Source organism: Lynx canadensis, chromosome B4, assembly GCF_007474595.2.
Source record: "Lynx canadensis isolate LIC74 chromosome B4, mLynCan4.pri.v2, whole genome shotgun sequence".
Taxonomy (NCBI): Eukaryota; Metazoa; Chordata; class Mammalia; order Carnivora; family Felidae; genus Lynx; species Lynx canadensis.
In genome coordinates, this window is record NC_044309.1 from 57629334 (window position 1) to 57647741 (window position 18408).

Sequence of the window (18408 nt, forward strand, 5' to 3'; positions counted from 1 at the left end):
TGCATCAGGAAGGGAGCTTTGGGACTGGGTTTGCTTCTACCCTCAGGAACCTTTATTTGTTTTCTCTGAATTCTCCCTTCTATCCTGGAAAGCAATTTAAATTCTGTGCTACTGCTGCAATTAAGAGTAACTTCTTTTATAATATTAATTAAATGGCAGTAAACACACTTCTATGATGACAAGGTCAGTCTTCTATTCAAATAAAGCAAAAACCACACAAATAAAGAGAAGTTATGAAAGACCACATCTGATAAGTAATGTAAATCAGTTTCATTAAGTTTCATTTCCCTATGAACATTGTTGGGTTTTTTAAATTCTTTTTGCTAGTTTCCTGGATTATTTCAATATATAAGGAATTGAAGATGGCTTAAAAAAAAAAAAAAAAAGGCCAGGGGAAATGGAGAATATAAAATCTCATAGAGCTAAAGTATGTAACTTCTCAAGGGACCACACTGACTTAGGTTGACATTCTGATGTATACCAAAAATACTCATCTTACTTTATATTGTACCTCACAGATAAACACATAAAGGTATTCAATGCATGTATATTTTGCACAAAATAACAAGACACTTGGGTGTGATGGAAAATAAAGTGACATGTTCCAGTGAAAATTACCACTTCTGAGTCAGTCAGAAAATTAGTGCATAAAAAGACAGGATTTCAGAGGTTATGTGAACGATGGCAGGAAGTGCTTTGAGAGCTGAGAAAGGTACTATTAGTCCTTGTGGCGTGGAAGGCAGAGAAGCACAGTAGCAGTGTGGAAACTTCAGAAAAATCGTTGTTGTTGTTTTTTTAACATTCATTTATTTTTGAGAGATAGATCGTGGGTGGGATAGGGGTAGGGAGAGGCAGACATAGAATCTGAAGCAGGCTCCAGGCTCTGAGCTGTCAGCACAGAGCCTGCAGGGCTCAAACCCACGAAGTGTGAGATCATGACCTGAGCTGAAGTTGGATGCTTAACTGACTGAGCCACCCAGGCACCCTGAAAAATTCTGGTTAAGCAAGACAAATACGGGACAGAAGAAATAAGATAATTGGGAATAACAGGGACATTTTTCAAACGGAGTGACATGACTTTTTTAATCCCCAAAGGATCCTAATTTATTTTAGAGGGGAAAATGGTAAAGAATATTGGATTGAGGGGCTCTATAAGAGATACGGAGAGGGCCAGTGGTTCATGCAAAGCTTTGAGCACGTGAGTCACAAATTCATGACCTTTTGGCAGGAAAAACTAGTTGGTCTGGTGAAAGATTAAAAAAAAAAAAAAAAAAAAACACCTCAGTAATTACACAGTTTTCGGTTCCTAAGACATTTCACAGGTTTTACCTTATATGATCAAACAGTCCTAAAAGTTAAGGGTTATAATTCCTGATTTTTACATAGGCTCCAAACAAATGATTTGCCCAAGGTCAGTTACTAAGCTCTAGATCTTCTGCTCTTAGTCCAGAGCTCTTTTTGTAGTGTTGAAACTTAAAACAATAAGTGAAGGACCCAAGATTTCTTACCCTAGAGAGGGTTCCAACAGGGGCCTCACTTCCTTTCACCTCAGCCTTCAGCAGGGCCCTCACACTCTAGGCACCCCATGCTCAAACCACACTGGCCCCTTTCAGTTCCTCACTTTTCTGCCTCTACATGGTTTCCTGAACTATTCCACCTACCCAGAATGCTCTCTGCTCCCCTGTTATGGACTGAAATGTGTCTGCCCCCAACACTTATATGTTGGAAGCCCTAACCCTCCATGTGACTACTTTTTGAGCTAAAGTTTTTAAGGAGGTAATTAAGGTCAAATGAGGTCAAAAGATTAGGCCATAATCCAACAGAACTAGTGCCCTTATGAGACAAAGAGACATTAGAGCATGAGCTCTCCACTCCCTCCGCACACACAGAAGGCTCTGGGAGGACACAGTGAAGTGGACGTCTATGGGGAGACCTTACCAGAAACTAACCCTGCTGGCACTTTGATCGTGAACTTCCAGCCTCCAAAACTGTGAGGAAATAAATTCTGGTATTTGAGATGCCTAGTCTGTGGGATTCTGATACGGCGGCCACAGCAGACTAAGACATGCCCTCTCTTTCTGAAGTAATATAAATCCTTCAATCTCAATTTTTACTGTGATTTCAGAAAATGAGCCCTCTTCACAAGGCTAGGTGCTTGTGTTACATGCTATTACAGCACCGTGTACTTCCGTACATTTAGATAAAATGTCCATCACACCTTCTTACAAATGCTTCTTTAATTCCCTACCTCTTACAAATCTGTACACCCCATGAAGACCATCTTTGTCCCCTACACAGAGCATTGTACATTGTTATACCAGGTTCACTACATTTTTGTTCAAAGACTCTCCATCTTAATAAGATGTTGTTTATAGAAAGGGGTTGTGAAAACAACCTAGGGGACTTATTTGCCATATTTGAATTATTTTGATTAAAAAAAAAATCTGATGCTAATCCTTGTATGTTGCGCTGACACCACAGAGAAAATGTTCCTTTGCCCCCTGATTTCCTTTAGTGCTGGCCTCTAAACTAACAGAATTTATATGTAGACATTCAAAGAATACCATGGGAAGAAGCTAAAGTCCAGAATTTTTCTGAGGCTTGCTCTAAAATGGGTAGAGGATATCAGTCCTGGTCAAATAGAAAGACAGTATATATTGAACACTTGACAAAAAGAAGGTTAGCACTTCATTCTTTTTTTAGTTTTTAAATAAGAATGATCTTAAACTTTGGGGTGCCTGGGCAGCTTAGTCAGTTGAGCGTTGGACTTCAGCTCAGGTCATGATCTCACGGTCTGTGAGTTCGAGCCCCGCGTCGGGCTCTGTGCTGACAGCTCAGAGCCTGGAACCTGCTTTGGATTCTGTGTCTCCCTCTCTCTCTGCCCCTCCCCTGCTTGTGCTCTCTCTCTCTCTCAAAAATAAACATTAAAAAAAAAAAATCTTAAACCTTAAAAAACACAGTTTTTTGTTGTTTTTTTTTAAACGTTTATTTATTTTTGAGACAGAGAGAGACAGAGCATGAACAGGGGAGGGGCAGAGAGAGAGAGAGGGAGACACAGAATCAGAAGCAGGCTCCAGGCTCTGAGCCATCAGCCCAGAGCCTGACGCGGGGCTCGAACTCATGGACCGTGAGATCGTGACCTGAGCTGAAGTCGGACGCTCAACCGACTGAGCCACCCAGGCGCCCCTAAAAAACACACAGTTTAAAAAAAAAACCCTAAAGATAAGGAGAAAACAACCAAAAAAAAGAACACCTACCTGTCATGTCTAAAGTTAAACGCAATGATAGTTCCTGCTCACAGGGTCGGTGTAGGAATTAGATAACCTGTGGAAAGCACCCATAACCTCATCTTGTTCAAGCATCCAACAAGTAGCGATTGTTATTGCTTTTATAAATGATCATTTATAACTGGTAAATAAATTCAATATGTACCAACATGCAGGGCATGAAGGTGACATTAAGATGACTGTAGATGGGACCATGGAACTACATTCAATGCTCAATGTTGGAATTGTGGTGAATGAACACTTAGGAAAAAGGATCATTATACCCATATCTTGGGGAATACAGCTTGGTTATATTCAAAATCAATCCTAAAGAGAAATTTCAGCATGGATTATTAAACAAATGGTCCAGAAAATTCAACAGAGAAGTACCCAGGAGGAGCCAGAATGAGTCACTCTTTAGAAAAACCACGCTTCATTTCCCTTTGTGAAATGACTTGATGGGGGGGTGGGGGGGGGGAGAGGGTTGTCAAACTTCAGGCTGCTTCCTGTTTTCTAAAAAATTTTATTGGAATACATGAATTCATGCATTTATGTGCTGCCTACTGAAGGTTTTGTGCTACAAAGGTAGAGACAAGAAGCTATCTGGCTTCACAGGGAAAGTTTGCTGGCCCCTTCTCCAGAGGACAGGAAAATGCTACATGTACATTTTCCTTGTACCAAGAATGGCCTCAAAACCAAGGTCTCCTCACTGACCTAGCCTCAAGCGCTCAGACTTTGACTTTGTGATTCCATCCAATTTGGTTCTATTGTCTGGGCCAAGCACACAATGGGCCCGGAATAGAGAGACAGTTTAGACCAACACAGGGAGTTGACAACTACCCTGAGATGCTCCCCAAATAGGCAAGTCCCAACCCAGCTGACCAAATGAGAAAGAGGATCCTGAGTGGGCTGGTGCACGGGAAAGGATGTTACACTGAAGGGAGCCCCAAGAATGGACTATTGGATATGGCAAATGGAGGTCCTTGGTGATCTTGACAAGCATATTTCAGTGGGGGTTCGGGGGGCTGAAAGGCTGAATGTCATGGATTCGAGAGAGAACAAGGGGAGAGGAGGTTATGAAGGGGAGTATGTACAAGTCTTGTGGGGCATTCTGTGACACAGTGGAGCAGAGAAACGGATGTACTCTACTTCTGTCACCTTTATATGGTCACGTATCACTGCCTGTCAGTACTGTCACCCTCAGAAGTAGAACCATGACAAAGGTAGAGCTTGGAAAATCTTTTGAATATTTTAACAATCAATTTTCCCTTTTCTCTGGATAATTCCATCAGTTTAGAAATATGCCATTGTATCTCCCATCTAAAACAAACACATTCCCTTTACCGCATGTCCCCCTCCAGGACATCCATTTCAGCAAGGACCTTCGTGTTGCCAAATCTAAGAGTCAGTCCTTGGACCTCACTTCTCTGGTCCCGCGGGCAGGATTTGCCAGAACTGATCACTGCTTCCATGTCCTTCACTTGCCTTCCAGTTCACCAAGCCCTCTTGTTTTTCTTTCTACCTAGCAGGCTGCTACTTCTCAGACTTCTTAGCTGATTCCTTTTTATCTCCCTTTCTTCTAAATGCTGTGGCTTGCCCAGGACTTAGTCCTCACCTTCTTTTCATCAGTGTCTACATTTCTTCTCTTAATAACTTCATTCCAACCCTTGCCTTTAAAGGCGTTTTATGTTAAACACTAGAATGTATGACTTAAATTCCAAACACTCCCCTGAATTTCAGACTTGTAGATCTACCTACCACTTGGTAACTTGAGCTTAAGTTACCATGTCCAAAACTGAACTCTAGATTCTACCCATCATCGCCTCTAACAAATACGCATGAAAAACCTTTTCCCTCACTCTTCCCCATCCCAACAAACGGTCACTACCCAGTTGCTCTGACCCAAAGGAAAATTTGACCTTTCTCCTCTCATATTCACATCCAATCTGTCAGAAAATTTTGTGAGCTACAATAAATATCTTTGAAGATATGCCTTCATGTGAACTAGGGGATATGTCTACAGCATAAATTCCTTGAAGAAAGCCTACACTCTTAAGATTCCCAAATTTAACTATCTCATTTTATTCAATTTACTAATAATAGTTCTTATGTTTGTCCTGATCAACAGGACACTAGCTGCATAAATTATTCTGCCATATTTCATAGATCCTAAGATGTTCATTTTCCCTTACACTAACATGTCTGAAATCCAGGCTCGGCATTTTACAATTGCTTTTGGCTCAGTACACTCATGGTAAAGCCGGCATTACCAGACTTGGAATTAGCTGTTCATACTGATGGTACTTCCAATGGCTTATGGGCATTGGTGATGTCATACGTGTTAATTGTCATTTAAAATGTCTTTAGGGGCGCCTGGGTGGCACAGTCGGTTAGGCGTCCGACTTCAGCCAGGTCACGATCTCGCGGTCCGGGAGTTCGAGCCCCGCGTCAGGCTCTGGGCTGATGGCTCAGAGCCTGGAGCCTGTTTCCAATTCTGTGTCTCCCTCTCTCTCTGCCCCTCCCCCGTTCATGCTCTGTCTCTCTCTGTCCCAAAAATAAATAAAAAAAAATAAAAAATAAAAAAAAAATAAAATGTCTTTAAAAAGTTATGGTATGACTTGGCCCTGAAAGAAAAATTATCGCAGAGAAAGGTGCAAATACACGCAGGGCATGTATTTGATATTAGTGAAACAAATATCTGTATTAATATCAAACACCTGCAATTCAATATTTTCCTACAAAGCAACAACCAGTCTTCTCATGGGACCCGCAGTAGGAAGACATCCATATGAAGATAAATCTGTGTTAGCTTTTGTTATTAAGATATATGCAAAAATAAAAAATGCCTATCATAAGCCAAGCAGCACAACTGATGGCTGGAAGAATTGCAGATGTTCTCTGAAAACACACATTTAAAAAATAAATAAAAGGCTGGTATGATTAATTCATGACTCAGTCAGGAATGTCAGGAAGGTACTGCATCATAGTTTAGCAATGTTTTCCATTTCAGTGCATAAAATAACGGGGTGACATATAATTTATGGCATCCTGTATTCAATTAAGTAATATATATGTACGATGGAATGCCTTGCAGCTAAGAAAGTGGATAAAATAGAGGTAGATCCATATGTACTAATGTGGAAGAATCTCTAAGACAAATAGTGAATACAAAAACAAGAATACAAACCAGAGTGTTCATAGTATGGCTGCCATTTATGTAGAAATGAGAGAGAAACAAACAAGGGAAGAGGGAGAGAGAGAAAGAGAGAAGGTACAGCTGAGGAGCCAAACACAGACTTCATCTATGGGAAACTTAACATATCAACAGCTGGCATTGTAAATCAGGCAAGAAAAGACAGACCACTCAATAAATAGTAATGGAATAACTTGGCATCCATATGGAGAAAAATAAAATGGAGTCCTTCACAAAAAGTTCACTTCCAAATGGATTTCATTTAAATGGAAAAGCACAAGTATGACCTTGGAGTAAGGAAGAATTTCTTTAAAACACATAAAAGCCACAAAACATACTGAAAAAATAATTTAATTACATTAAAAATAAGTACTTCTGTTTTCTAAAAGATACCAGTAAGTGGGGTGCCTGGGTGGCTCAGTCAGTTGAGTGTCTGACTCTTGGTTTTGGCTCAGGTCATGATCTCACAGTTCATGGGAACGAGCTCCATGTAATCAGTGCTGAGCCTGCTTGGGATTCTTTCTCCCTCTCTCTCTGCCCCTCTCACACTGCCTCCTGCCTCAAGATAAATAAACTTAAAAATAAATAAATAAATAAATAAATAAATAAATAAATAAATAAAACCAGTAAGAGTGTGAAAAAGCAAAACACAGACACAAAAGCAAGACACAGACTGGAACACTATTTGTAATACATTTATCTGACAAAGAATTGTGTCACAGAATGGAAACTTACTTATGAAACAAATGTACCTCTGACAAAGAATTTATATCTAGAACATATAAAGACTCTAAAAAAATTAAAAAGACAAATGAATTTTTTTAATGGCAAAAGACTTGCAAAGATACTTCCAAAAAGGATTTCTAATAGCCAATAAATATATAAAAAGGTACTCAATGTAATCTATCTCAGAGAAATAAAAATTAAAACCACAAGGAGATAAGACTGCATATATCAGAATGGGTAAAATTAACAAGACACTACCAGTGTTAGCAAGGATAAGAAGCAAATAGAATTTTCATACATTGCTGGTGGGAGAATAAACTGGTATAAGCATTTTGGAACACCATTTGGCAGTATCTAGTAAAGCAAAAACACATCTAACTCTTAGGTAAATACCAAAGGAAAGTGGTACATATGTTCACTCTAAGATGTGTACAAGGATGTGCACAGCAGCTTTATTTATAATAGTCAAAAGTTAGAAATAACCCAGATGTCCATCTATAGTAAAACAACCCCATATTTGGGGGCAGGAGGTAAAAAGGAGGAGAGAATAAAGAATTAAGTACACGCCACATGGTTACTTGACTCTGGGGAGGGAAGGGGAATCAACAGAGAAGGGTACACACAGGGTTTCAACTGTACTAGTCATGCTCTGAGCCCAGTTGTACTGTCATGTTCTAATCTTCACTGGGCATTATGTGCACAGATTTTCATTCTAATTCTCTTTAAACTCTATGTGTGTGTGAGAATGTGTGTAAAAATCTTTGAGCTTTGGCAAAACTTGCACAAAGAATTACCTCTAGTTTTGGATTATCAAAAGTATGTTATGATTAATAGCATTGTATGAAAGCAGATTAAACACTTAAAGCTCTCTGTAGCAGGCTAGGGGTGAGGTAGATGGAATATTTTCCTATTTTTTTTTCTGTTCCCCCAAGAGGAATTTTGAGAAGATACCTTACACAAAGCTAAGGCTCAACAAATGCATTTTGAATTGGATTAATATTCTTTAACATCTTTCATCTCTCTCCATTTATGAGTGTTTTAAGTCTTCTAAAATGCAACCAAAGTGCAAATATAGGTTTGTGATCAAAAAATTTTGAAAATTTTTGAAGATTTTGAAAATCCTTGCAATCTTAGCAATTTGAAGTTTTTTGCTCTCACCATATCTATGGGAAGAGAGAGGCAGGAGGTGATAAATTTGGAAGGTAATCATTTTGGTGTTCTAATTTCTGTTCTGTTCTATCATTTATAAGTTATTTAGCAAGACATCTCCCTTTCTGTGTCTCTATTCCATCTTCTACCAAATGGAGATAGTAATAGTTAATCCATAGGGCTATTGTGAGGTGTAAGTATCATAGTATCTATAAAATTATGAGGCACATTGTGTAGCATGAGGTTAGTCTTCAACGTTTTTATTTATTTTTGGGACAGAGAGAGACAGAGCATGAATGGGGGAGGGGCAGAGAGAGAGGGAGACACAGAATCGGAAACAGGCTCCAGGCTCCGAGCCATCAGCCCAGAGCCTGACGCGGGGCTCGAACTCACGGACCGCAAGATCGTGACCTGGCTGAAGTCGGACGCTTAACCGACTGCGCCACCCAGGCGCCCCTAGGTTAGTCTTAAATAAATATTGTATTCTTCCTCATTTCTGACCACTTGGGAGTGAGAATTGTGGAGTATTAAAATATTTTCTATTTTCTCCTTTATTTTTTTTAACAAAACAAAACCCAGGGGAAAAATGTAAATATAAATGTTTACAGACTATAGGAAGACATTTTAAGAGTGTTAAGTTCTACTCACAGACTAATCTCACGTATAAATGCCCTGAATTCTAGCTTTTGAGTCTATTTCAATTCCTTCTATCACTCCCTCTAAAATAAAGTGAAGTTGGAGTAATTTAAATCTTTTTTTTAAACAATGTGTGCCAAGTGACCATAACCAAGGTATGCAATTAAACTCACAGTTAATTTATATACAGCTAAAGCAGTTTCTTGTCTTTCTAGACCCTGCTCAATGTAGAAGGAAGCAAAAGAAACCATTCTGAATTTGTGTTACACTTATTTATTCTGTTATTTAAAGTAAAAAATATAAAGCAAAAAAAAAAAATTACTTCTAGTTTTGTAAAAAGAAACACACAATGTATGTTTCAATGACAAACACATGTATGCAGGCAGAGGTATGAATATGTACCACTAGAAGAATCTAAGAAAAGCTGACAACAGGAATTGTGGAAGGAGGAAAACTGTGGAACTCTGGATCAGAATGATAGTGGGAAGGAAGCTTCTTTATCTTTGTTTACCTTTCGTACTGAGTTTGTTACCAGATGTTTTTCCCTCCCCCAATCTCACCTTTAAAATCCCAGAAAAATACCCTTGTGTACTGTTGGAGGGAATGTAAAGTGGTACAGTCACCATGGAAACAGTATGGAGATTCCCAGAAACATTAAAAATTGAAATACCATACGATCCACTGATTCCACTTCTGAGTACTTATCCAAAAAAAAAAAAAAAAAAAGAAAACATGAACTCAAAAAGATATATGTACCTCTGTGCTTACTGCACTTTATTTATAACAGCCAAGACACAAAAACAACCTAAGTATCCACTGATGGATGAATAGATAAAGAAGATGTGGTATACATATACAACGGAATATTACCCAGCCATGAAAAAAAGAAGGAATCCGGCCTTGCAACAACATGGATGGAACTTGAGGACATCATGCTAAGTGAAATAAGTCAGACAAATACTGGATGATCTCACTTATGCTTGGAACCTAAAACAAAAATGAAAACACACACAAAACGAGCTCATAGATACAGAGAACAGATTGGTGGTTGCCAGAGGCAGGGGGTAGAAGAAATGGGTGAAGGGGATCAAAACGTACAAACTTCCAGATACATAATAAGTAAGTCCTGGGGAGGTAACTTACAGCATGGCGACTACAGTTAATAAGACTGTATCGCGAACATTTGAAAGTTCCTAAAAGAGTAAATCTTTCAAGTTCTCATCATAAGAAAAAATATTTTGTAACTATGTATGGTGATGGAAGTTAACTAGACTTATTGTGGTGATCAATTTGCAATATATGCAAGTATTGGATCATTATGTTCTATATCTGATAGTTATACCTGAATTAAAAAAAAAATTGGGGGGTGACGCCTGGATGTCTCAGTCAGTTGAGCGTCCTATTTCAGTTCAGATCATGATCTCATGGTTTGTGAGTTTGAGCCCCTCAACGGGCTTTGCACTCACAGCTCAGAGCCTGGAGCCTGCTTCAGATTCTGTGTCTCCCTCTCTCTCTCTGCCCTCCCCTGCTCTCTCTCTCTCTCTCTCTAAAATAAACATTTTTAAAAATTTAAAAATTATTTTTAAAAATTCCTTTAAAAAAAATAAAATCCCAGAAATAGATTGGCAAGTTGGCATGTGAAAACTGATATTCCTAAATTTGGAAGTATTATAACTGAATATGTGTATATGTGTGTTATATAACACATGTGTGCATTGTGTGATTATGTGTTATGTAATGCATAATATATAACATATTATAAAACCTGGGGTGATTATGTCAAATATAATTGGGAGCAAAAAAGCAGTTAGCTCAGAGAAGGAAAGGAAATAGACACAAAGGTGGACTGATAACAGAACAGTATGGGAAAGATCTGAGTAGCCCCGTCTGTTATTTCCACACTAACCACTGTGATTGAGCCACACCACATTTCTTCACAGCACTGACCTCTACCTATCAGTACACATTCATTTCATGGGTTTTATTACGAAAATGGGACTCCTACCCTAGACACCGAGTTCCTTGAGAGCAAAACTGTGGCTTTTGCTCAGCACTGTATCCCTAGACCCAACCCCACGACAGAGAGGCTAAGAGCACAGGGGTTCTTATTTCATGTCTTTGAGCCTCGGTTTCCTTATCTCTAAAATGCCACCAGAAGCTCCTACACACAGGGTTGTTTCAGCACAATGGAGGCAGCAAGCACTATGGCTGACACTTAGGAGAGCCTCATAATGCCAGGGGATGGTGACAGTGTCAGACCAAGTGACTGCATTTCATCAAAGAAAACCAGGACTTTCTTGAAAAGCAGAACCTTCCTAGATTGGAAAGTAAGATGGGCCAAGGGCATCTGGTCGGGAAACACTCTTTAAAGAATTCCCTTGGGTGTACATTTTCAAACTGCTCAGTGCAGGACCACATAAGGCAAGAGGGAAATGGAATCCTAGTAAGACAACTGGGACAGGTGTGGCAGGTGTCTGGCAGGAACAACGCTGCAGCAGTTAGAAGTGATGGACTGGAGGGGCACCTGGATGGCTCAGTCAGTTAAGCGTCTGACGTTGGCTCAGGTCATGATCTCACGGTCTGTGGGTTCAAGCCCCGTGTCGGGCTCTGTGCTGACAGCTCAGAGCCTGGAGCCTGCTTCGGATTCTGTGTCTCCCTCTCTGCCCCTCGCCAACTCACGTGCACACTATATTCCTCAGAAATAAAAATTAATCATCAAAAAAATTGTTGAAAGAACGAAAGAACAAAAGAATGAAAGAAGTGATGGACTGGATATACACACAATAACCTGGACAGAAATGAAAAACAATGTGCCTTGGGAAAACGTTAAGAAACACAATGAGATCTGTAGAACAAAACCATTTATATAAACGAAAATGCCAGGCATACAAAGTAATGAGAAATACTTAAAAACACATACAAACCAAAAGAATATTCATTCAATACATGATAATGATTTCCAATGGGGGAGAAGGAGATGAGATGAGACTGGGGAATGAAGATGGAAGGGAATCAAGAAACCAAGAGAAAGACCTCAGCGCCCATGATGGGAGGGTGCCCTGAACTGAGAGGTAGAATTATTAACTGGCTGCACCACACTCCAAGGGTAGAAATGAAGATGACCACAAGAAGCATCCCCTGTGATAATGATGCAGTGGAAGGGGCTGTCCACTGGTATGAGTAGACTGATGAGAACAAGCTGATCATCACAAGCTGCAATCAATACAAATAAGCTGGATTTCTGAAAACCAACTCAAAATTTGAAGATACTTAGACGGGGCCATTAATGCGAAACATGTTAAGTTATGCAAATGAGAATTTAATACTGTTTGTAACGAGTGTAGTGAATAAATATCTCAAATAGGATTGCAAAAGAGCACATTAAAAGTGTGGACGAGGAGCACCTGGGTGGCTCAATCGGTTGAATATGTTGAACTCTTGGTTTCAGCTCAGGTCTGATCTCATGGTTCAGGAGATCGAACCCTGTGTCCAGCTCTGTGCTGACAGCACAGAGCCTGCTTGGAATTCTTGCTCTCAAAAATAAATAAACATTTAAAAAAATTAAATTGTTGGGATGCCTGGGTGGCTCAGTCAGTTGAGCGACCAACTTCGGCTCAGGTCATGATCTCATGGTCCATGAGTTTGAACCCCTGTGTCATGCTCTGTGCTGACAGCTCAGAGCCTGGAGCCTGCATCAGATTCTGTGACTCTGTCTCTCTCTGCCTATCCCCCGCTTGCTCGCTCGCTCTCTCCTTCTCTCAAAAATAAACATTACAAAAATTAAAGTGTAGACAAAACCCAAGTTAACGATCACTAATTGCTGCTGTAACTAGTTGTCAAATCTGTTCAGATTCTTTCATCTATAGAGGCTACAGAATGAAAAGAAAAGATGGGAAGATAGAAGATGTATAAGCATAAATAAAGGCAGTGAATAAAGGGAATTCTTTTCATGGGAACTGTTATGATTATAGGTTACATTATATGGGTGATATAAAGATTTTACAAGGTGATAAAAGGAAAAGAAAGACATGTCTACGAAATTTATGTCCTTAAGCTCCCTATGCAGTGAACCTGAAATCAAGGAGTGGACCATTTGGCAGCAGGAGTTTTGTAAATGTGAGCTCTAATGAGAATGTCATACTGACAGATTTCCAGAAGTTGTGAATGGGGAGAGTGTTTTATGTGAAGTGACTGAAAATGCTCTGCACTGTTCAGATTGTATTCTGTGCATCTGAGGCTGGAATTGACCAAAAGCAGACTGCCTCTCTAGTTGAGCTCAAGCGCAGAAATTTATTTAGGGGCACTCTGAATGCAGAAGTAGGAGTTAACTGAATATGAGGAATTCATCAACCTCCACATGAGCGAAGGTCAGTCAATCTTGGAGTACAGCTGAAAAAAAGTCCAATCTGCTGGTAGCTTACACATCTGTGGCAGTCAGCCTGGGACCTGGTCAAAGGGGCTGGGTGAGCTGACTCTTAACCATCAGACCTGACCCTTCCTGTGACACTGCTTCTCAGTCCTGCTTTTATGCAGTGCTGCCTCCAGTGAGATGAGATGGCACTGAGAGAAACTGGAAAGTGAAAGGCTGAGAGCCATGACCATACAAGAGGATTCCAGAGTTCGTGGCTGTGCGTATTTTGCTATAGACTATGGTCAAATCACCTGTACACTTAGAATCACTGACAAAATAAAGCCTGTGTCTGTTTGTATGTTCATATAGCTGCACCTGCCTAGAGTTACCAAAGAGAGTGAAGTTTGATAAAACATGTTAAAATCAGCGAAACTCAGCTTTTTTAGATGTAATGTTTGGTATCCGGTACTGAACCTGACAGTCATATAATTTTTGCTTCTTGTCTGGTAAAGTGAAAATTTAGAAACTGTTCATGTAAATGTTCTTTATTTAAATATTACGATTTCAGATTTTATCTTAAATTCTAATTGACACATAATCAGCTGTGGTCTGAAGCATTCTACAGCTTTTAGCTTCTCTTTACCTATAAATACTTCAGAAGATATTAAAGGGATGCTGAATTTTTTTTTTTTTTTAAGTAGGCTTCAGGGGACACCTAGGTGGTTCAGTTGGTTGAGTGTCTGACTTGATTTCCGCTGAGGTCATGATCTCATGGTTGGTGAGATCGAGCCCTGCACTGGGCTCTGTGCTGACAGTGTGGAACCTGCGTGGGATTCTCTCTCTGCCCCTCCCCTGGTCACATTCTCCCTCTGTAAATAAATATATAAACAAACAAACAGTTAAGAAATAAATAAATACAGTAGGCTTCAGGTGCAGCATGGAGCCCACTGATGGGCTTCAACTCACAACCCCGAGATCAAGACCTGAGCTGAGATTGAGAATTGGACACTCAACCGCCTGAGCTACCCAGGCACCCCTGAAAAATCTTTTGGTAACATGAATGATTTTACTCTCTAATTTAAGCCTGTTACAAAAGGTTTATGTATTCATGTTTAGTATTTTGTTTAATAATATGAACCTTATAGAAAAAGAAATTTTTTTTAATTTCTACCCACTGGAAGCCTGGCATTTTTTTATTGGCAATCTCTACTCACTGGTTACATTATTACTAGCTGATTATAAATGTTCCAATAAAATACTTTCCTGTTTATTACAATCCTAAACCTAAAAGGATTTTAATAATGGATCCAATTATTATCAAAGGCCAGAAGACATATGACGAATTGTACAAATACATTCATACATAGGTATTACCTATGAAAATTGGTAAAAATGAAGGGTCAGTTAATTATAAAACATGTAAAGAAGCACCATATTGCAAATATAATGAAATTCAGAAGTTGGTATTAGAGTCACTGTCTCAGTACATGGCAGCTACCAAATTGTACTAGGCATGAGAAGGAATGATTAATATTTGAATGTTATATCATGGCCCCTGAAAGTGATAACAACACCCTGCCCTTGGGATGACCCTGAGCTTTCAAAGATATAAATATTTCTACCTGGTGCCAGTTTACAATCCCTGGAGCAAATAAAGCATTCAAGACTGCCAGACATATGCTTAATTCTTTCACAAGGTTTGAGATGGTGATACTCTTGAAAGTAGTTAAGAAATCCCTGGAGAGTTTGTTTAAATGCAGAGTCTCTGATCCTGGCTCCACAGATTTAGATCATTTGGATCTGGGCTGGGGCTCAATACAAATAAATTTGTTGTTCAACACTGAATATTCTACACACATAAGGGAATATCATACCTGGGAATAGAGATCGACCAGGGGGTGATATCACTTAATAAATGACCCCAACATATATTTGCTCATTCAAAGAAATCAAAATACCTCTTTGATCAAAGTCTGCCTTAATCAGTTAATCTACTCATGAAAAGAACATGAAAAAAAAATGGATTTCAGCCAGCAGTACATAAGACCAAAACATCAGATAACTGATATGGAGGTTGAGCCCACAATTATTCTGTGAAGCCAGTGACAAGACAGAACCCTCACAAAACCAAGTAACGTAAAAAGGGCAGCAAAAGTTAGTCATCTCTGATGAAGTAATCCCAGTGAACCAGAAGTCATTGAGACTAAGCCAATACTCCAGCCAATACTTCACTTATTAATGCAACCACCATGAAAAGACAGTGCATGATAATTACCAGACTAGATTATATAACATCTGTGTAGAGTACAAATGCTAAATCCATGTTTTATTATTTGTATTATGCTCATTTCTGAATTATAGGTGATCTTTTTTCTGCCTACACCATTAGAAAAATTCTAGTTGATATAAATATACCAACCAAATATAAATAATGTTGACACATCAAATGATATCAATTATTTCCTTCAATTCTTACCCTATTGCTTATAAAGCAGATTTTTAAAAATTCTTGACTCTGAGGCCCAAGGCATGATCAAATATGTAAGCTGGCAGAGTGGAAGAGAACTACTTGGAATGGCTTTTGTCACCAAGATTCTTAAATATGGGCAGGCATCAGAATTACCATTCTGATTTACTCAATGAAAATCTCTGGGGATGCGAGTCAATACATATATTTTAAAAAATACTTGGGTAATTCAAATACAAAAAGTTGAAGACTGCCAATAGAGGGGATTATTGTGACAACAGGCTAGACTATAAAATCAGATTTAAAAGCTGGTCTAACTCTAGATTATAGGATTCCGGGACTCTAAACAATTTGCTAAATCACAGAACTAATTATGCTAGAAGACTACAGACCAATACCTTTTAGGAGCATTGACATACATTCTTAACAAAATACTTGCAAACTGAATACAAGATATAATACTAATTATTCACCATAACCAAGTAGGATTTAGTCCAGGAATGCAAGGTTGTTTTAAAACCAAAAAATGAATACACTATAATTATAGAATGAAGAACAAGATCACAATCATGTCAGACATATAGAAAAATCATTCAACAAAATCCAACATCCATTTGTGACAAAAATTCTCAACAAACTCGGAATAGAAGAATTAGATCTTACAGTGGGAAAGTACTTCAGGATAACGGGAAGACAGTGCTTCCAGATTAGTAAAAATGTTTCAACAAACATTAAAAATTGCTTCTTCCTATCCTAAAGTTAAATAATATAAAAAACTAAAAAAATAAAATTATATAAATAAAAATATAAAATAGATTAAAAGTTCATTAATATTAAAATGCCAGAGACATAAGGAGCAGATCATTTTTAAATTCTTTCAAGTTTGCTAGGGAGACTACAGTTCATGAAGTTCATTATCTAGATTCTTAATAGTCTTTCAAAGGCATCAAGAGGGTGTCAAAAGACCATTTAGGTATTTATTCTATGGCCTTCTATTTCCCTACTTCTTGCATCCAGATGGCATAGTAGAGAACTTGGTAAGCTTATAATTACTTAGTAGAGAACAGAATGGCTAGACTATAGTAAAAGCGTTATGTTTCCTCTCTATTCCTAAAGATCTCCATATGCTACCCACACTCAATCTCCCCCACCCATCAATTATCCCTTCGTATCACTCACTCTAAGAGGAAGGAGACAAGTGAGAGGGTCTTTATAGAACATACTCAACCCACACAAACAGCCTTAGCCTTTCCAGGCATGTCCTTTTGCAAGGGCCTCAGCCAGTAGAGTGTGGCTCACCAGCAGATCTTACAGCCATGCTGTTTAAAGCTACTACTCTCAAGTTCTAACCCTCCCATTGTGAACTTTATTTTCAACATTTCCTGTGAGGGAAGAGGGCCTTCCACTCCCAATCCTTAGTAATCCCAAGACTTCAGGAAAATGAAAATAAGAAGCAGCAGCTCTTCCTTCTCCAAATTTCAAAACCATTACCACTTCGACCTTGGAGAACTACTGCCAAGATGAGACATGACACTGAGGAATGCCTCTGAGGAAACTCAGAAAAATATTGAGGAAATCAGTATTTGGTTAATCTTGATTAAAGGAAGGCAAACAGCCCTGCTCATTGCTCATCTACGTTGGTAACTGTGGCTGCTGCTTCTGTGCCACAATGGTGGAATCAAGTAGTTGTGACAGAAACCAAATGGCCCACAAAGCCTCATATATTTACCATCCGGTCCTTTAAAGAAATGTTTGCCAACACCTAATCTTGATAATCAGGAGAAAGGAGTCATTTATGATGTTGCTGGCGGCCCTTTCAAACTATATGCTAGAAGTTTCACACAAGAATAAACAATGATAACTTGTCTACCGAAGTACCCCAAAACAGGAGTTGGTTTGTACCTCAGTTCCAATGAATGTAGGACGAATATAGAGACTAGCAGTTGTTGAATAGGGGACCCATTCTTGATCCAGTTTCACAAGCTGTTGAATGCACTCTAAAAGCTCTTCCTTGTCAAATACCTGAAGGAATGTAAAACATAATGAATAATGGGATTTTCTTCCACTGGAGCAATAAGAAATGATCCTCACGAAAGCTTTAGACTGTTAAAAAAAAAAAAAAAAAAAGCAGTAATAATAAAACCAGACAAGAATTTTTTTTCTGTGTTTTTTTTTTTCCACCAAAATTGTGATGGCATGATGGATTATCCATAAGGAGGAGATAAAATGTTGGATCCCTACCTCTTACTGTAGCTAATATCAACTAGAGTTGGATTATATACTTAAATACGATAAGACATTAAGACTTATATGGAGTAAAAATTTTAAAATACCTGTGTCTCCTAAAGGTAGACAAGAATTCCTAAATCAGAGACATAAAGCACAAATCATAAAGGAAAAAAATGGGTATAATTTGGCTATTTAAAACTTAATGATTTCTGTTCTTTAGAAGATGTAAGAAGCAACAAATTGGGTAAAGTTATTCATAACACATAACCAACCAAGGATCATAACTTGAATATGTTAAGATATTCTGAAAATCAGTAAGAAAGACACAGATGACCCAACAGGAAAATGGGCAAAGGCAAAGGGCAGTTTATTTCTAAGGAGAAAAAGGTTT

The 18408-nt window shown here is 38.7% G+C and overlaps 1 protein-coding gene across 3 annotated transcripts in view; it reads right to left on the reverse strand.

Moving 5' to 3' along the window:
- The window catches only part of BCAT1 (branched chain amino acid transaminase 1), a 102146-nt gene that overhangs the window by 29868 nt on the left and 53870 nt on the right, over positions 1–18408 (reverse strand). For all 3 annotated transcript variants that reach the window (XM_030321946.1, XM_030321945.1, XM_030321947.1), the window contains exon 5: positions 17691–17810. In XM_030321946.1, coding sequence (XP_030177806.1) covers positions 17691–17810 — 120 coding nt within the window. The remainder of the gene's footprint in view (positions 1–17690; positions 17811–18408) is intronic.